The sequence below is a fragment of the Eriocheir sinensis genome, chromosome 22 (genome assembly GCF_024679095.1).
Source record: "Eriocheir sinensis breed Jianghai 21 chromosome 22, ASM2467909v1, whole genome shotgun sequence".
Lineage (NCBI taxonomy): Eukaryota > Metazoa > Arthropoda > Malacostraca > Decapoda > Varunidae > Eriocheir > Eriocheir sinensis.
The window spans coordinates 10,607,315-10,627,921 of NC_066530.1; the positions used below are offsets into that span (position 1 = coordinate 10,607,315).

At 43.2% G+C, this 20,607-nt stretch overlaps 2 protein-coding genes and 1 long non-coding RNA gene across 35 annotated transcripts in view; 2 read left to right on the forward strand and 1 right to left on the reverse strand.

The window, feature by feature from the left end:
* The window catches only part of LOC127002025 (unconventional myosin-Va-like), a 155,004-nt gene extending 143,553 nt beyond the window's left edge, over window positions 1–11,451 (forward strand). For all 7 annotated transcript variants that reach the window (XM_050867348.1, XM_050867349.1, XM_050867351.1 and 4 more), the window contains 4 exons: window positions 251–399; window positions 1,750–2,007; window positions 3,425–3,544; window positions 6,301–11,451. In XM_050867348.1, the coding sequence (XP_050723305.1) occupies window positions 251–399; window positions 1,750–2,007; window positions 3,425–3,544; window positions 6,301–6,426 (653 nt within the window). In that variant the 3' untranslated portion in view covers window positions 6,427–11,451. The remainder of the gene's footprint in view (window positions 1–250; window positions 400–1,749; window positions 2,008–3,424; window positions 3,545–6,300) is intronic.
* Window positions 1–20,607, reverse strand: part of LOC127002027 (uncharacterized) — an 87,201-nt gene that overhangs the window by 17,991 nt on the left and 48,603 nt on the right. For 4 of the 27 annotated variants that reach the window (XR_007755654.1, XR_007755655.1, XR_007755656.1 and 1 more), the window contains one exon: window positions 18,326–18,584. The exons of 2 other annotated variants lie outside the window; for them this stretch is intronic. Coding sequence is in view for 15 of the 25 variants with exons in the window: in XM_050867363.1 (XP_050723320.1) it covers window positions 18,098–18,287; window positions 18,387–18,584; window positions 18,684–18,782 (487 nt within the window). In the remaining 10 variants the exon portion in view is untranslated. 21 more of the 27 variants (XM_050867371.1, XM_050867366.1, XM_050867362.1 and 18 more) reach the window with 14 other exon arrangements.
* LOC127002030 (uncharacterized) lies at window positions 16,554–18,084 on the forward strand. The gene is made up of 2 exons (XR_007755666.1): window positions 16,554–16,845; window positions 16,978–18,084. It is a non-coding gene; the product is annotated as an uncharacterized LOC127002030 (long non-coding RNA).

Below are 20,607 nucleotides of genomic sequence, written 5' to 3' on the forward strand. Positions count from 1 at the left end.
TGGACACGTCAGAAAACCTCGGAAATATGAGAACCACGCCAGCGGAAATCGTGGTTTGACTGAAAATCCACGGAAAATTTGCCCAGTGTGATAACCCCTTAAGCTTGGAAATGTTAGAGAATATGTCCCCGAGGTTTCATAGGAGTTGTGGGCATTTCCATGGGTAGTTTTATGAGCCTTGTGATAGTTTGACAAGGCTGCTACTTACTTGTTTGTGTGTATCAACATGGTGCTCGTGACCCCTCTCCAGGTCGTGCCGGCAGCCTCGCTCGGGAACTGGAATCTCCAGTTGAGCCTCAGAAAGCGCTGGATCTGCTGCTCAAGGAGATGACCCAGTTCTACCGCACCCTAGCCATGTTTGGGACGGACCCGGAGCTCATCACACAGGTCTTCAGGCAGGTAAGAGGAGCTGTCAACACCTGGGTCACCTTCACCAGGCACAGACTTTCTTCGTGTCCTGTCCTTCCTGTCTCTGTGTGTGTTTACCTATTTGTATTTACCTCACATATGCAAGTGAAACATGGGCCTGGAATGAATGTCAGAGGTCTAGAGTGCAGGCAGTGGAAATGAGTTATTTGAGGAGTGCTTGTGGTGTGGGTAGAATGGATGGAATGAGTAATGAAAGTGCGTATGAGCGTTTTGGAATGTGTCACGCAGGTAAATTGAAGTGTGGAGTGGTGGAAGAAGTGAAGCGGCAGACCTTAAAGTGGTTTGGCCACATGGAGGAGAGTAAGATGACCAGAAGGGTGTATGTGAGTGAGATAGAGGGAGGGAATGTTAAAGGACGACCTCCAGTGAAATGGAGAGATAGGGTGCAGGAGTATGTCAGGGAGAGGGGGGAAAGATCTTTGAGAAACTTTGAGCAGGCAAGGAGGGAGTGTCAAAGATGAATTAATGTATTTACCTATTTGTAGTATACAGGGCCTGAGCTCAAGCTGGGTCAGTCCTGTCGCCCAATCTATATTTGTCCAGCTTTTCCTTCATTATATGGACACTGCCCGCTTCAACAGTGTCTTTGCTAAGTCCTGTATGGAAAACTGAACTTCCTTATGTCTTTCAAACAAGTCTCTTTCCTCAATTTCTTACTGTGTCCTGTTAGTTGCCTCCTCCCTTCCATCTCGATAAAATCACTTCTATCCAACACGTCCATTCCACTTGTGTTCCTGTACAATGCTATCAGTTCTCCTCTTTTGCGTCTTTCTGCAAGTGTTGGTAGGCCCAGTTTCTCTAATCTAGTCTCATATGACAGGCTTGATAGTTTTTGTACCATCTTAGTCGCAGTCCTTTGTATTTACCTAGTGTGTGTGTGTGTCTGTGTGTGTGTATACCTAGTTGTATTTACCTAGTTGTAATTTTACAGGCCCTGGGCTTACGCTCGTGTGGTCCCGTCTCCGTATCTGTATTTGTCCAGTTTTTCCTTAAAGTTGTGCACACTTTTCGGTGTTGCTACTTCCTCACTTAGTCTGTTCCAAACCTCTTATGTTTCTTTGCGGGAAGCTATATTTTTTATGTCTCAAGCATCTTCCTTTTCTCAATATTTTACTGTGTCCTCATGTGTTGCTGGTGTTTCTTACTTCTCTTTGTAGCAACTCCTCATTATCTACTTCTTCCATTTTATTCCACAATTTGTAAATTAGTATTAGGTCTCCCCTTTCTCTTCTTTGTTCATCTGTCTGTTCATCTGTCTCTCCATTTGTCTGTCAATCTTTGTGTTGAGTGAAGCCGTACAGACTTAACTTTCCTCCCCAGATCTTCTACTTCATCTGCGCCGGGTCCCTCAACAACCTGCTGCTGCGTAAGGACATGTGCCACTGGTCCAAGGGCATGCAGATCCGCTACAACCTGAGCCACCTGGAGCAGTGGACGCGCGACATGCGGCTGCACGAGTCTGGGGTGACGGACACCCTGGCGCCAATCATCCAGGCCGCCCAGCTGCTGCAGGCGCGGAAGACCGATGACGACGTCCACTCCATCTGTGACATGTGTGATAAGCTGTCTGTGTCCCAGGTATGTGTGTGCGTGCGTTTGTGTGTGGGTGTGGGTGTGTGGGGAGGAGAGGGGGGTTGTGTGTGTGTTTGTTTCTTTGATTGTGCAGAGAGTTAAAAGGAAAATGGGGTGGCATTTCTCTCTCTCTCTCTCTCTCTCTCTCTCTCTCTCTCTCTCTCTCTCTCTCTCTCTCTCTCCTTCTTCTTCTTCTTCTTCTTCTTCTTCATCATCTAACATCCTCATTTTCCCATTATAGGTTAGATGGCCTATGAGTTTCTCCCAGTCCTTAAATCATATACTCTCCTCCTCCTCATAGATATTTATACTCTACATTGACTACACAAACTATCCTGGCCGTCATAACACTTCCCAGCCTGTGAGAATTATGCCGAATCAAACTGTTTTCTGATCATCAAACTCCCTCTCTTGACAATAGTAGACTCTCTCCACCGCCTTCTTCTCTTATTTTTCTTCTTTTCTTCTTTTCATTTAGTGTGTGTTCTTATTTTCCTTATGGAGTTGGATAGGCTATGAGTTTCGTCCCTCTCTTAAAAACCATAAAATCTTGCCTCCCTGTAAATTCCTATACACTACATTGACTACACAAACTATCCCAGCCGTTATAACACTTCCCGGAACTGTGTATGTTCTTAATTTCCTTATGGGGTTGGATAGGCTATGAGTTTCCTCCCTCTCTTAAAAAACATAAAATCTTGCCTCCCTGTAAATTCTTATACTCTACATTGACTACACAAACTATCCCAGCCGTCATAACACTTCCCGGGGCTGTGTATGTTTTTATTTTTCCTTATGGGGTTGGATAGGCTATGAGTTTTTTGTCTCTTAATAACCATAAAATCTTGCCTCCCTGTAAATTCCTATACACTACATTGACTGCAAAAACATCCTGGCCGTCATAACACTTCCCGGGGCTGTGTATGTTCTTATTTTTCCTTATGGGGTTGGATAGGCAAGGAGTTTTTCCCTCTCTTAAAAACCATAAAATCTTGCCTCCCTGTAAATTCTTATACTCTACATTGACTACAAAAACCATCCAGGCCGTCATAACACTTCCTGGGACTGTGAGAATTATACCGAGTCACTGTTTTCAGATCATCAAACTCCCTCTCTTGACAGTAGTAGGCTCTCTCCACCTTCTTCTTCTCTTATTTTTTCTCTTCCTCATCTTCTTCTGTTCATTTGGCGGAGGTTGGATGGGCTACGAATCTCTCCTACTCTTGACAATCATGTACTTTCTTCTCCCCGTTCTTCTTCTTCTTCTTCTTTTCATCTCATTTTTGTTACTTCTTCTCTTGACAGTCATATACTCTCTCCTACCCATAGATATTTATACACTACATTGACACCAAAAACCATCCTGGCCGTCATAACACTTCCCGGGACTGTGAGAATTATACCGAATCGCACACTTTTCCAGATCATCAAAATCCTCAACCTGTACACGCCGGCGGATGACTTTGAGGAGCGTGTGCCCATCACCTTCATCCACAAGATCCAGGCCAAGCTGCAGGAGCGCGCCGAGGGAGAGCAAGCGCAGGTCAGGCCTTTTTTACGCTGTTGCCGTTAGCTCTAGACTCCTTGCCTGGACAGAGTTGTTGGCCGGTTTTTGACAAGGCATTACTATTGTGTTAATCTACGTATTGTTATTTCTACATGTGTTTTTTTGTGTGTATGTGTGTGTGTTTAGGGGCAAGATCAGGGAGTTTCAGGGGCAAGATCAGGGAGTTTTTAGGGCAAGATCAGGGAGTTTTTAGGACAAGATCAGGGAGTTTTTAGGACAAGATCAGGGAGTTTTTAGGACAAGATCAGGGAGTTTTTAGGACAAGATCAGAGAGTTTTTAGGACAAGATCAGGGAGTTTTTAGGACAAGATCAGGGAGTTTCAGGGGCAAGATCAGGGAGTTTTTAGGACAAGATCATTGAGTTTTTAGGACAAGATCATTGAGTTTTTAGGACAAGATCAAGGAGTTTTTAGGACAAGATCAGGGAGTTTTTAGGAGAAGATCAGGGAGTTTTTAGGACAAGATTAGGGAGTTTTTAGGACAAGATTAGGATGTTTTTAGGACAAGATCAGGGAGTTTTTAGGACAAGATCAGGGAGTTTTTAGGACAAGATCAGGGAGTTTTTAGGGCAAGATCAGGGAGTTTTTAGGACAAGATCAGGTAGTTTTTAGGACAAGATCAGGGAGTTTCAGGGGCAAGATCAGGGAGTTTTTAGGACAAGATCAGGTAGTTTTTAGGACAAGATCAGGGAGTTTTTAGGGTAAGATCAGGAAGTTTTCAGGGCAAGATCAGGGAGTTTTTAGGGCAAGATCAGGGAGTTTCAGGGGCAAGATCAGGGAGTTTCAGGGGCAAGATCAGGGAGTTTAAGGGGCAAGATCAGGGAGTTTCAGGGGCAAGATCAGGGAGTTTCAGGGGCAAGATCAGGGAGTTTTTAGGACAAGATCAGGAAGTTTTTAGGACAAGATCAGGGAGTTTTTAGGGCAAGATCAAGAAGTTTTCGGGGCAAGATCAGGGAGTTTTTAGGACAAGATCAGGGAGTTTTTAGGGTAAGATCAGGAAGTTTTCAGGGCAAGATCAGGGAGTTTTTAGGGCAAGATCAGGAAGTTTCAGGGGCAAGATCAGGGAGTTTAAGGGGCAAGATCAGGGAGTTTAAGGGGCAAGATCAGGGAGTTTCAGGGGCAAGATCAGGGAGTTTCAGGGGCAAGATCAGGGAGTTTTTAGGACAAGATCAGGAAGTTTTTAGGACAAGATCAGGAAGTTTTTAGGACAAGATCAGGGAGTTTTAGGACAAGATCAGGGAGTTTTTAGGACAAGATCAGGGAGTTTTTAGGACAAGATCAGGGAGTTTTTAGGACAAGATCAGGAAGTTTTTAGGACAAGATCAAGAAGTTTTTAGGACAAGATCAGGAAGTTTTTAGGACAAGTTCAGGAAGTTTTTAGGACAAGATCAGGGAGTTCTTAGGACAAGATCAGGGAGTTTTTAGGACAAGATCAGGGAGTTTTTAGGACAAGATCAGGGAGTTTTTAGGACAAGATCAGGGAGTTTTTAGGACAAGATCAGGAAGTTTTTAGGACAAGACCAGGAAGTTTTTAGGACAAGATCAGGAAGTTTCAAGGGCAAGATCAGGAAGTTTTTAGGACAAGATCAGGAAGGTTTTAGGACAAGATCAGGGAGTTTTAGGACAAGATCAGGAAGTTTTTAGGATAAGATCAGGGAGTTTCAAGGGCAAGATCAGGAAGTTTTTAGGACAAAATCAGGAAGTTTTTAGTACAAGATCAGGAAGTTTTAGGACAAGATCAGGAAGTTTTTAGGACAAGATCAGGGAATTTTAGAACAAGATCAGGAAGTTTTTAGGACAAGATCAGGGAGTTTCAAGGGCAAGATCAGGAAGTTTTTAGGATAAGATCAGGAAGTTTTTAGGACAAGATCAGGAAGTTTTTAGGACATGATCAGGAAGTTTTTAGGACAAGATCAGGAAGTTTTTAGGACAAGATCAGGAAGCTTTTAGGACAAGATCAGGAAGTTTTTAGGACAAGATCAGGAAGTTTTTAGGACAAGATCAGGGAGTTTTTAGGACAAGATCAGGGAGTTTTTAGGACAAGATCAGGAAGCTTTTAGGACAAGATCAGGAAGTTTTTGGGACAAGATCAGGAAGTTTTTAGGACAAGATCAAGAAGTTTTTAGGACAAGATCAAGAAATTTTTGGGACAAGATCAGGAAGTTTTTGGGACAAGATCAGGAAGTTTTTAGGACACGATCAAGAAGTTTTTACGACAAGATCAGGAAGTTTTTAGGACAAGATCAGGGAGTTTTTAGGATAAGATCAGGAAGTTTTTAGGACAAGATCAGGGAGTTTTTAGGACAAGATCAGGAAGTTTTTAGGACAAGATCAGGAAGGTTTTAGGACAAGATCAAGAAGTTTTGGGGGCAAGATCAGACATATTCCCTATTTCAGCATCTTACTGTGTCCTCTCAGCCCCCTCCTCCCTTCCGTCATGACCAGCTCACCTCTATACAGTTGTCCAGTCCACTAGTACATTTAAACAAGGCTATTAACTCACTCCGTCTCCTCTCCTCAAGCGTAGTCAGTTCCATTTCCTCCAATCTGTTCTCATGTCTTATCACACTTTATTTTTTACAACAAAGGAGGTGGCTCAAGGGCAACAAAAAGAGTGCGGGAAAAAATAAAGCCCGCTACTTGCCGCTCCTACAACACACGATAGTATAGAGTGGCCAAAAAGAGAGGTCAATTTTGAGTGGAGAGGTGACTTGATACACTCTTCCCTTACAGGCGACACTCTTGATGAACACCAAGTTTGCGTTCCCGGTGCGGTTCCCCTTCAACCCATCGAGCATCCACCTGGAGGACATCGAGCTGCCCGACGCCCTGCCCCTCAACATGCTGAAGAAGGTCTAGGCACACACACAACACATGGCGGGAGCTGCTTTGTTAGTGCTAGTCACAGAGAACCATTCCAAACTCCTCTTAGTAAGTTATGAATAAGGAATGATTTTACCTAATGCTGTAGGTGACTTAACCAGCGAGACACTCCTTAACTTATTCTCTGTAGTGAGACAAGATGTACCTGCGTATGTTTCCTGTTACATTCCAGTCTCTCACACCTCCGATAGTATGGTCCGTATTTTTAAACGTCTCCGGCTCCCACTACGATTATTTCCCGAGGCCACAGAGAACATTAACCGGGTTTTCATGGCCGTTTTTCCCATTCAAGGCGCAGGAGTTGTGTAAAACTATCACCGGGATCATGAAACAGTCCACGAAAAGCCCTGTAACTTCCATGAGAGGCTTTTAAAAGAGGTGAATTGAGTGGCCAAGACATTTAAAAATATGGGCTTATGTTCCAGAGCATATGTTGTCAGTAATATTATCATAGTTGTATTTGTCATAATATACAGGTGTGTGTGTGTGTGTGTGTGTGTGTGTGTGTGTGTGTGTCAGAACATGGTCACAAAAGGTAATGTCTGCCCAGGGAGGTGTTACAATCCCTCTTGTGTTGTTGCTTCTGTCAAATACATGTAAATTGTTCTCCGGGCGGCCGCAGCTATACTGATTGGTCCTGGTTGTTGATTGTATGATGTATTTCAGAGATTTTACCATGTATATAAAAGAATGCAGTATATATTTTCAGAGGTATGTATCTCCCACCCACACACACTGGAAGCGTTGTTCAGTGCTGGGAGACAAATTAAACTGTGAAAGTCTGGTAATGTCTGAGGCTGAATGACATTGTCCAGATAATACCCCCAAAATATGGATTCTTGAGAGCAGGAAACTAATCATAAAAGCTGCTTTCTGGAGGCAGGAAATAATAAACCTTAAAATATACTGTGTGAAAACCTTGTAATATCTGATGCTGAATGACATTGTCCAGATAATACCCCCAAAGTATGGATTCTTGAGAGCAGGAAACTAATCATAAAAGTTGCTTTCTGAAGGCAGGAAATATTAAACCCTAAAATACAGTGTGTGAAAACCATGTAATATCTGATGCTGAATGACATTGTCCAGATAATGCCCCCAAAGTGTGGATTCTTGAGAGCACGAAACTGATCATAAAAACCATTGTCTGAAGGCAGGAAATAATAAACCATGGAATACAGTGTGTGAAAACCTTGTAACGTCTGATGTGGAATGACATTGCCCAGATAATGCCCCCAAAGTATGGATTCTTGAGAGCATGAAACTGATTATAAAAGTCGCTTTCTGGAGGCAGGAAATAATAAACCCTGGAATACAGTGTGTGAAAGTCTGGTAATGTCTGAAGCTGAATGACATTGTCCAGATAATACCTCCTAAATATGGATTCTTGAGAGCAGGAAACTAATTTTAAAAGTCACTTTCTGGAGGCAGGAAATAATAAACCCTGGAATACAGTGGGTGAAAGTCTGGTAATATCTGATGCTGAATGACATTGCCCAGATAATGCCTCCAAAATATGGAGTCTAGAAAGCAGGAAACTAATTTTGAAAGCTGCTTTCTGGAGGCAGGAAATAATAAACCCAGGAATACAGTGTGTGAAAGTCTGGTAATGTCTGATGCTGAATGACATTGTCCAGATAATGCCTCCTAAATATGGATTCTTGAGAGCAGGAAACTAATTTTAAAAGTCGCTTTCTGAAGACAGGAAATACGAAACCCTACAGTGTGTGAAAACCTTATATTATCTGAAGCTGAATGACATTGTCCAGATAATGCCCCCCAAAATATGGATTCTAGAAAGCAGGAAACTAATTATAAAAGCCGCTTTCTGAAGGCAGGAAATAATGAACCTTAAAATACAATCGTCATAAGTACATTTTGAAATGATAACAAGTGACAGATTAAGGACTTGGCTGTAACAGGAATCCTAAACTATATTTGTTATAACTACAGTACTGGAAAGTCTAACAGATTGACTGATTGAGGACTTTTACTACATCGGGAATCCTAGAATATAATTGTCTAAAAGTATCTAAAAGTCTAACAGATTGACTGATTGAGGACTTTTACTGAATCAGGAATCCTAGAATATAATTGTCTAAAAGTATCTAAAAGTCTAACAGATTGACAGAATAAGGACTTGGCCGTAGCAGGAATCCTAGAATACAATAATTAAAGCTATACAGTCTTTGAAAGCTTATCAGACTGACGGCTTGAGGACTTTGGCTGTAGCTCCTCTGCGTCACAATTCACATTCCGTAGGACATTCCATAAAGAGACAACCCCTAGTGTAATATAAAAGCTACTTATTATTTATTGTATAAATAATAAATATTGTGTATTGTTAAGTGGTGCGTGAGTATCGTGTGTCTTATAGCGTAATGCATTGGAGGGCGGCCGTGTGTAACATTCCTGTATCGTGGTTTTTGCTTCTATGGACTATAACTACTTGCTGCTGCTTTGGGCGAGGCGTTGAGAGTGCTTCACACCACTATAGTGAAACCAAATTGTTGAGTCTGTTTGGGCGGAGGCACCCGTGGGTCCACATCTCCCCTCTGCTTTGCCACACAGTCCCAACACCTATCTCTTCCTCTCACATGTAAGGTAAAGGTAACATATGATAGGAAAAAATAGGTGTTGGGACTGTGTGGCAGAGCAGAGGGGAGAAATGGACCCACAGGAGCCAATGCCCAAATGGACTCTACAATTTGGTTGGATTTTAGCTGACCCACACACTGATGATCCGTATTGTTAGACACTCCCCTCTCTCACATCAGTCGGGTTCTTATGAGTTATTTTAGGTTAAGGGTACAGAAGAAGGGTCAAACTATCACTAGGGTCATAAAACTACTAGTCTTGGAAATGCCCCAAACTCCTAAGGAAGTCTTGTCAGATATGTGTGCTTGGTGCCGAGATGGTTAATTATACCACCCTGGGAGTCACGGCCAGGCTGCTTGACCCATGGACCTTTTCTGCCTCCAGCCCTCACGTGTCTTTTTCCACACTTGCAATGCTTCTTCCTTCCTTCCTTCCCATGTGCGTCTCCTTCCTAGTACTTCCTCTTACTTCTCTTTTCCTTTCTTCCTTTCCTCTCTTCTTTCCTTCCTTCCTTTCCTGTCTCCTTCCCTCTCTCATCCCTTTTCTACACTCTGTTCTTCTAAAACTACATTGCATCTCCTTCCTAGCACTTCTTCTGACTTCTCTTTTCCTCTTTTCTTGCCTTCCTTTCCTTCCTCTCTCTTGGATAGCCTCAACTTCAACTTCAGGCAATGTGTCCTCTAGGCTCTAAGCCCAGTCCACTCACTGTCTAGCCTCAACTTAAACCTCAGGCAGCTTGTCTCTTAACCAGGGTAGCCTCAGTTTACACCTCAGATACTTTATGTCTTAATCTTCCCCATCACTTCAGTTTTCAAGGGTGGCCCAAAATTAAACTGCAAACTCAGGCAGCTTGTCCCCTGAACCCTGTCCCGTCCCCCATGTACCAGGGTAGCGTCAGTTTACACCCAAGATACCTTATGTCTTAATCTTCCCCATCACTTCAGTTTTCAAGGGTGGCCCAAACTTAAACTGCAACCTCAGCCAGCTTGTCCCTTAACCCTGTCCTCCCTCCTGTCTTGGTAGCCACAACTTCAACCTCTGGCAACTTATCCTCTAAGCCCAAAGCCATAAGCCCTCCCCTCTCTTGGGTAGCATCAACTTAAACCTCATGCAGTTTGTCCCCTATACTTTGTCCCTTCTTCCCATCTTGCTAGGATAACCTTGACTTTCAACATCAGGCAGCTTGTTTTCCCGTGCCCTTCCCTTCCCTCTCTCTTGTGTAGCCTCAAATTTCAATGTCAGGCAGCTTGTTATATGTTTTAACCCTGCCCTTCCCTTCCCTTCCCTCCTGTGTAGCCTCATATTTCAACATCAGGCAGCTTGTTATATGTTTTTCCCTGCCCTTCCCTTCCCTCTCTCTCTTGGATAGCCTCAGATTTCAACCTCACCCTCAGCCAGTCCCTCCCGCCCCTTTTGGCATGTGATAATTGTCAAGGTTCTGGTCATCTTCCCTATCAAAAAACAGCAAAAATGACCTCACCTGATCATCCAAGACTCGGGAAATGAAGGGGTGGAGTAGGGGGCGGAGGGCAGCATGAGTGGATATTGTATTTTGTCCTGAATTACTGTATTGAATTAGAGAAGCGACATTGGTGGTACGAACGTTTCAGCACAGTTGTAAGAGTTTGTGGCATACTTCTCATTCCATCGTGTTCTCATTCCATATTTGTTATTTCTACTCACACAAGAACGTAAAGAGTCTGCACGAGGCCGGTTCTATGGTTCCTCCCTTAAGGTTACAGAGGCAGTGTGTGTCCTGGCAAAGTTGATCTCGTGGAAAAGTTGATTCCCTCAGGAATGAATAAAGTGAACCCCAACAAAGTCCTATATGTCTGGTGATGCCGATGATGTAAGTGGAGACCATCTTTTGTTTAGTATTTGATTATGTTACGAACTTAAGCCAAGGTAAAAGTGTGATCTCATACTTGGAAGCATAAGGGATGAGTGGGTGACATCCTATCTGCCTGGTGGTGCCCATTTCCATGTCATGTCCATCTTAAGTTTAGTATTCAATTATATCATTAACTTAAATCTAAAGGTGTTATCTATACTCCCACAAACTTAACCCTTTCAATATGATGACGCCTACGTAGGCGTCATGAAGCCCCAGTAGCATATACGATGATGCCTACGTAGGCGTCATATTTCTATTCTGTTTCTTCTTCTATTGAGTTGTCCCGTACTTTGTGTTGGTTACTAAGTAAAGATGCCGTATGCTGTCCTTGAAATCCTATTGCTCCTCCCACCATCCTCGTTCCCACCAATCACAAAAAATGAGCTACAGTATGCACCGCCTTCTTCCTGCCTTGTGTCTAAAATTGGGAAGCCTCATTGGCTCTCTCTCTCTCTCTCTCTCTCTCTCTCACACACACACACACACACACACACACACACGTACATACATACATTGTCTGTGATGACAAAGGAGTATCTGGCAGCTCTGACTGATGATAACAGAGTTGTATTTGCTGATAATTTCTCGACATTCTTCCTCCTCTACACAATCATCTGCTTTCTCTATTTCTTTCCCCCTTGCCCCTTTCTCCCCTTTCTTTATTTCGCTTTTTTTTTTATTTCGCGTTGACACAATTTATATTATGCATAGCAGATATATGTTGACTCGTCGTGTATGCTGCTTTGCAAATACGGGATACATGTAATGAGGGCTTTCAGCTCATGAATCTCCTTATCCATTGCTGTAAAACAATCAGAGAGAGAGAGAGAGAGGAATGTGAGTGGTCAGGATTGGCAAAGGTCAGGATAGTTCAAGGAATAGCAAATGGTTCCAGTGAATCAGTGATAGGAAATGAATGAGGTATTTAGCCTTTGCCTGGATTACTCCATCACCCCTGGGGATTCGCGTAAGACATCGTCATCAACCAGAGGTTTTTTTTTTACCAGGGATGGGCTCTTCCTTTGTCTTTGATGCCATGATGCAGTGATATATACAGCATAATATTTTCAAAGTATATATTCAACTAATGAAGCAAATACTTACCAAGAAGTAGTACTCAAGTTCCATATTCGAGAGAAGCCAAACCTCAACCTTCTCTCCCAAGAGAGAGGTCTCTACCTTTCGACGTGACCGTGACATGTTGACTGAAAATTAGCAGCATAATATACGGAGGCGACAAGCAGATACATGCCAGCTCAGGTTTCCCGCGCGCTAGCGCGCACGGCCGAGCATGCCGTATATCAGCCAGGCGGGCTTTTTGAACATCCGGCGCGAAGGGGTTAAGGAATGGGTCACAAGCATAACTGAGTGGCCGCGCGCATCCAGACCAGGCTGAGCGCCAAATTTAGCAATTTTGAGTTTATGGTATTATCGCTATTATAACCCTTCTTCTAGTTGTCTGTGGTAGATCTATCTGCTTTTTGACACTAGAAATATGGTTAAACTCTCTTAAAGAGAGGTACTATTTAGTGTTATTTTTTATTCCATTATTTTTTGTTCATACTCAAAGTAAATGGAATTTCTTCTCTCTGCCATTTTTTTATCTACTATTTCATCTCTTTGCCAGTGTGTTATATACATCAATACTTCATAGTGCAAATAATAGTACTATTGGGTTCGTAAGTGATGCGTGACATTAAAGTTTATGTTGAAAAATGCTCTCAAAGTTTTCTAACATTCATTATAGACACCAAAAAACTTTGACTTGCATGGTATAGGTATAATTTTACACAGTATAAGCAATATACCATTGCACAGTAAAAATAGACATGTAAATGTATATTCTGATGAAAAATGACCATCATAACATCATTAATACCGGAGTGACGAGAGTAAGATAACCTCCGAACTTTGACTGCGATTTGCGGTAAACTTTGGTTTTGGCGGTTAGCCTGGTTTGGACGCGCAGCCCCTCAATTAATGAGTGGGTTACGTCCCGTAGTGTGTCCTCAGTCTGGTAATGCCCATGTTGTAAGTTGAGGACATCCTTTGTTTAGTATTCAATTATATTATGAACATAAGTCTAAATGTTGTCCCATACTCCGACAAGTGTCAGGATGGGTCACAAGTGTAAAGGATGGGTCACAAGCATAATGATGGGTGGGTTAGGTCTTATAGTGTGTCCTATCAGGTAATGCCCATGTTGTAAATTGAGGACATCTTTCATTTAGTGTCAGATTCTATCATTAACCTAAGTCCCAACATGTTATCCCATACTCCCACAAGTGTCAGGATGGGTCACAAGTGTAAAGAATGGGTCACAAGCATAATGATGGGTGGGTTACATCCTATAGTGTGTCCTCAGTCTGGTAATGCCCGTGTTGTAAGTTGAGGACATCTTTCATTTAGATTCTATCATTAACCTAAGTCCCAGCATGTTATCCCATACTCTCACAAGTGTCAGGATGGGTCACAAGTGTAAAGGATGGGCTACAAACATAATGATGGATGGGTTACATCCTATAGTGTGTCCTCTATCAGGTAATGCCCATGTTGTAAGTTGAGGACATCTTTCATTTAGTGTCCGATTCTATCATTATCCAAAGTCTCAAGGTGTTGTCCCATACTCTCACAAGCATAAGGGATGGGTCACAAGTGTAAAGAATGGGTCACAGGCATAATTAATGAGTGCGTTACATCCTATAGTGTGTCCTCTATCAGGTAATGCCCATATTGTAAGTTGAGGACATCTTTCGTTTAGTGTCACTTTCTATCATTAACCAAAGTCTCAAGGTGTTGTCCCATACTCCCACAAGTGTCAGGATGGGTAGGTAGTGTCACATGGAGTTCCTTTTGCTTAGGAGTGTAAGAGTGGAGTCCGAGTTTTGTTTCGTATTCAATTATATCATGAACTCAGTGTACATTCCAGGCTGATGATGTGTAGAGTAGGGCAGTCTGTTCCTCTCCCCAGCTCCCCGCGATCTCTTCAGTAACAGCTCACCAACTACTACTGCTGTGTGAGGCTTCAAGTGACACAGTCCACACGTGCCAGGCAGGGAACACACGCTTGTCGATTTCCTTTCAAGACGCCAACTTATGCTTCTTTGCAACTATTTCTGTCGTGTGAATCCCGAGGTCCTGATGATCCTGGAAACACTACCGCAGCCACTGTTGCCAGATTATCGTACTCAGAGCATAGTTTTTACCGGTATCTGACGCCTAACTATTGCCAAGAAACATCAGTAATTAACTATTTAAACGGTAATTATAAGTGAATCTCCTTATTAGGGTCCACGAGACAGTTTTTGGGTCGGAAGTTGGTAAATATAAGAGGCTGAGTGAGACAATCTGGCACCGTTGCCCGCAGCTTCTTTAGCACTGACTGATACATTTTCCATTGCCATTTAGACATGCAGCTGTAGCGTATGCCCCCAGCTTTACCTCGCCCTGTGTAGACTTGCAAGAGATCATATATTCATAATTCAAAGTGATGCTGGTACAGTAGTGCTTTTTGTGCTCTAGGTGTGGTCAGGATATCAATGAAGTACCCAAAGCACAAAAAACAATATCATGTCAGCATCAGTTTGAATTTCGCACGCCTCTTTTGGCAACAACATGGCGGCTGTGACATAGATGGCCATCCTCTTTTATTCTACGGCTTAGTATTTTACACAGCTCTCTTGGCAAAAACATGGCGGCTGTGACATAGATGGCCATCCTCTTTTATTCTACGGCTTAGTATTTCACACAGCTCTCTTGGCAACAACATGGCGGCTGTGACATAGATGGCCATGCTCTTCTATTCTATGGCTTTATATTTCACACAGCTCTCTTGGCAACAACATGGCAGCTGTGACATAGATGGCCATGCTCTTCTATTCTACAGCTCTGGTTCAGCTGCTATAAGTCTGTTCACTTAAGTCCGACCCAAGCTGACAACATAAACCTAAGCGTGTTTGCAAGCTGAGTGCTGATTGGCTACTGCTATGGCTTCCAAGTTTTCTTTAACCTCTGTTTGTGTTTATCTCACGCAGCACTTTCAGCTAATCTGCACTGTGCTTACGAACACGCTTAGGTTTATGTTGTCAGCTTGGGGCAGACTTAAGTGAACAGACTATATAGTGTTGGCGTTTGCTGTGCACATATTGACTGAACAGCTTGACGTACTACTCCATCAGGCGATTTCGACCAAGACCTACAGTGTATAGCTCCAGGGCCTTACCTCTTGAAAACTTTTGTGCCGTATTCTCAGACATTTCAAGACTCGCACACACACATTTGACAAGGCTTTCATGGAGGTTGTGTTAGTATCCGCATGGGTGGTTTTATGGGCCTGGTGATAGTTTGACAAGGCCTCTGCACCATGAATGTGAAAACCCACACATGGGAACCTGACTGACCTCCTTTGTGGCCTTGGGAATAGTTGTTGGCGGAGCGGAAATCGTCGGAGAATATGAGCGTTGGTACTTTCATTTTATATATATATTTTTTTTCCAAAGCAGATTTTTATGAGTGAAACCCTATTATTATTATTATATTGTGCTTAAAGACTGATGTGCTTTCCTATCCTATGTAGCGGTTCTGTGCTGGGAGCGTGTGTCTGTGTGCGTGTGTGTGTGTGTCCCAAGCATGCACACACACTACACACTCTGTTTTATAGCTCTCTTCATGCATTAAAGAGTAATATATTGATAATTTTGTATCTTTGAAGTTTTATTTATAGAGTTGATGTGTTGGGGGGGAGTGTGACGCCAGAGGATGATCGTAAATCTTGCCTCGATTTTCTGTTATGTTATGAGGTCTTAGAGTGAGTTACGTGTGAGCCTGAAGGAAGAGAGTGCTCGTAAATCTTGCCTTTGATTTCTTTCTGTTACGTTACGAGGTCTTAGAGTGAATTACGTATGAGACTGGAGGGAGAGAGTGCTCGTAAATCTTGCCTTTGATATCTTTCCGTTACGTTATGAGGTCTTAGAGTGACTTACGTATGAGGCTGAAGGGAGAGGATAATCGTAAATCTTGCCTCAACTTTCTGTTACGTTACAATGTCTGAAAATGAGTTATGTGTTGAGGCTGAAGTTGGGGAATAATCGTAACTCTTGCCTCAACTTTGTTACGTTACGAGGTCTTTGAGTGAGTTATGTATGAGCCTGAAGGAAAAGGAGAATCATAAATCTTGCTTTGTTATGTTACGAGGTCTGAAAAACTACTTTCTTTTTTTAAGTGAATGGACTCAACTGCAGATTTTCAAGCATTTTTTATGATGATGGTGCCCAGCGATGATTGGCGTTGCATCATTGGACATCTCGACATTCTCTCCGCTGAGTTCAAATCTTATTTCGGCGATGCTCCATTGGTGGTTCCATGAGACCCATTCAACAGTTGAAGGTCTCAAAAGCAATGAAGCTGCCTTTCAGTAACAGAAAGACCCTCTCCAGCTTGTTGTTTGTTGTTCAGGATGCATATCCACTACTCAGCAGAGGCATTGTCTCATTGATTATATTGTTCAGCAAAATTTTACTTTGATTTATAATTTTAGTGACTGAATAACAACATAAAAAAAAAAATCTGCATTTTTTATTGAACTATCAAAGGTTGAGAAACGCTGACTTAGTGTAAGGAAGTTGGAGAATAATTGTAATTCCTTCCTGTCTGAAATCCACTTCTGAGAGACTTATTGTAACTCTTGCCCTCAACTTCTTGTTATGACATGTGTGAGGCTGAAGGGAGAGGAAAATTGTAAATCTTGCCCCTCAACTTCTTTTTGTTATGTTACGAGGTCCAAAAACTACTTCTGAGAGACTTATCGTAACTCTTACCCTCGACTTCTTATTGCGAGGTCTGAAAATGACATGTGGGAGGGGAATCGTAAATCATGCTCCGACTTCTTTCTGTTACGTTACGAGGTCCAAAAACTACTACTGAGAGACTTATCGTAACTCTTGCCCTCGACTTCTTCTTGTTATGACATGTGTGAGGCTGAAGGGAGAGGAAAATTGTAAATCTTGCCCCTCGACTTCTTTTTGTTACGTTACGAGGTCCAAAAACTACTACTGAGAGACTTATCGTAACTCTTGCTCTCGACTTCTTATTGCGAGGTCTGAAAATGACGTGGGAGGGGAATCGTAAATCTTGCTCCGACTTCTTTCTGTTACGTTACGAGGTCCAAAAACTACTTCTGCGTGAGGCTTCGAGTAACACAGCCCACCACGTGCCAGGCAGGGAACACACGCTTGCCAATTTCCTTTTAAGACGCCAACTTTCGCTTCTTTGCAACTATTTTTGTCGTGTGAATCCCGAGGGTCTGACAATCCTGGAGACAGAGGAGGACCAGATTCTTAAACATCTCCATTCAGTGCCCAGAAACCATGTAAAACTATCACTAGCAACTTCTACAAGAGTTTTTTCAGACAGGAACTGCGGCGCCGAGATGTTTAAGAATACTGTACTAGAGAACCACAGTAACACCTCTGTTTTGTGTATTCTTAAACATTTCCGGTCAGTCCCCAGAAGCCATGTAAAACTATCGCTAACAACTTCTACGAGAGGCTTTTCAGACAGGGGAACTGCGATGCTGAGATGTATAAGAATACTGTCTACTAGAGAACCACAGTAATACCTCTGTTTTGCATATTCTTAAACATCTCCATTCAATGCCCAGAAGCCATGTAAAACTATCACTAACAACTTCTACGAGAGGCTTTTCAGATGGAAACTGCTGCGCCATGATGTTTAAAAATACTGTCTACTAGAGTACCACAGTGATACCTCTATTTTGCATATTTTTAAACATCTCCATTCAGTGTGTAGAAGCCATGTAAAACTATCACTAACAACTTCTACAAGAGGCTTTTCAGAGAAGGGAACTGCAGCGCCGAGATGTTTAAGAATACTGGCTACTAGAGCACCAGAGTAATGCCTTTGTTAGGGATGAAGTACCGGCATCTCGAGTGCTGCTAAAATCTCCTCTTCTTCGCTGTGTCCGTCGGTTAGCGGCTGTGTTGCGAGGAGCCCCGCCCCGTGCATATCAGGCTTAGGGAAGGGACGTTCGGGAAGGGAGAGTTTCCGTGGAGGTTTGTTGTACATATTGTGCGTTACCACATGAGTACATTGTTGATTGGACAATAAATTATAGCCCAGCAAAACAGAGACGTCTCATTACACACTTAACCTCATGGCTGCAGACGGCCTACCAGAAGACATCACCAAGCTACAGGAGTGGAGCAAAAAGTGTCTACTACAATTCAATGAAGAAAAATGTAAAGTCATGCACCTTGGGAGGGGATATCCAGCACACCAGTACCACATGGGAAACACTCCACTATCCACCACAGAGGCAGAGAAAGACCTGGGACTATATGTTACCTGGCTGCCAGTGAAGGGATATCCAGCATACCAATACCACCTAGGAAACACTCCACTAGCCACCACAGAGGCAGAGAAAGACCTGGGAGTGTATGTTACCAGGCTACCAGTGAAGGGATATCCAGCATACCAATACCACCTGGGAAACACTCCACTATCCACCACAGAGGCAGAGAAAGACCTGGGAGTGTATGTTACCAGGCTACCAGTGAAGGGATATCCAGCACACCAATACCACCTGGGAAACACTCCACTATCCACCACAGAGGCAGAGAAAGACCTGGAAGTGTATGTTACCAGGCTACCAGTGAAGGGATATCCAGCACACCAATACCACATGGGAAACACTCCACTATCCACCATAGAGGCAGAGAAAGACCTGGGACTATATGTTACCAGGCTACCAGTGAAGGGATATCCAGCACACCAATACCACATGGGAAACACTCCACTATCCACCACAGAGGCAGAGAAAGACCTGGGACTATATGTTACCAGGCTACCAGTGAAGGGATATCTAGCACACCAATACCACATGGGAAACACTCCACTATCCACCACAGAGGCAGAGGAAGACCTGGGAGTGTATGTTACCAGGCTACCATTGAAGGGATATCCAGCATACCAATACCACATGGGAAACACTCCACTATCCACCACAGAGGCAGAGAAAGACATGGGACTATATGTTACCAGGCTACCAGTGAAGGGATATCCAGCACACCAATACCACATGGGAAACACTCCACTATCCACCACAGAGGCAGAGAAAGACATGGGACTATATGTTACCAGGCTACCAGTGAAGGGATATCCAGCATACCAATACCACATGGGAAACACTCCACTATCCACCACAGAGGCAGAGAAAGACCTGGAAGTGTATGTTACTGTAGCGTTCTCTTTATTATCTGGTGTTAACCCTGGTGTTATGGGTGTCGCTACATCCCTTTTTGACGACCACTATGGTTGTGATAGTATGTGGTAGCGTGGTAGTCGTCTACATTCCCGAGCGCTGGTCCCGGATGGTAAGGCTTCAGGACAAGTGAATACTAGTTCCGAGGCTTGTGACCAGAAGGGCGTTACTTATTGTGTGATTAATTATGGAAGGTGGGAGGATTTCCGTGTGAACCACTTATGAGACAATATTAAGAAACTGGATGGTGATAATGTACCATGGGGGGGGGGGGGGGGTAAGGGTTCAGTAAACTCAAATGAGCAGGAAAACAGGCTCCAAATGATGACACTCACAGTAAGGTTATATATCAATATGTATTTGGTTTCATTTTTAAAGGTTAGCGGAGTACTAAAACAAACCACGAATGACTGACAGACTGTATGCCTCTAATCTAACTAGCTACCTGCACAAGGGAGATTTGGGGGGAATACTCATAATGCTTAGCTCTGGTTGCTGGAGGAGGAGAGGCAGGAGTTGGCGTGAGCGTCGGGCTCGGCAGGGGACGTACACGATGTGATGGGCGGTCCTGGTGATGGGCGGCCGCTTGGTTAGGGGCAGCCATTGTCTGTGTGTTTCAAAATTTCCACAGACATAGAAAGCATGGGAAAGTCTTGACACACACACACACACACACACTCAGACTTGGTGGAGTAATGGAGTATTTAGGGAGTGAAAGACAGAGAAGAGAATGAACTTGTCTGTGTGTTTCAAGGCTTCCACAGACATTGAAAGCCTGGGAAAGTCTTGACACACACACACACACACACACAGACTTGGAGTAATGGAGTATATTTAGGGAGTGACAGACAGAGAAGAGAATGAAGTTGTCTGTGTGTTTCAGGATTTCCACAGACATAGAAAGCATGGGAAAGTCTTGACACACACACACACACACACATACACACAGAGGCTTGGTGGAGTAATCCATCGAGTATTTAGGGAGTGAAAGACAGAGAAGAGAATGAACTTGTCTGTGTGTTTCAGGATTTCCACAGACATAGAAAGCATGGGAAAGTCTTGACACACACACACACACTCAGACTTGGTGGAGTAATGGAGTATGTAGGGAGTGACAGACAGAGAAGAGAATGAACTTGTCTGTGTGTTTCAGGATTTCCACAGATATAGAAAGCATGGGAAAGTCTTGACACACACACACACACACACACATACACACAGAGGCTTGGTGGAGTAATGGAGTATGTAGGGAGTGAAAGATAGAGAAGAGAATGAAATTGTCTGTGTATTTCAGGATTTCCACAGACAAAAAGCATGAAAAAGTCTTGACACACACACACAGAGAGAGGCTTGGTAGAGTAATGGAGTATGTAAGGAGTGACAGACA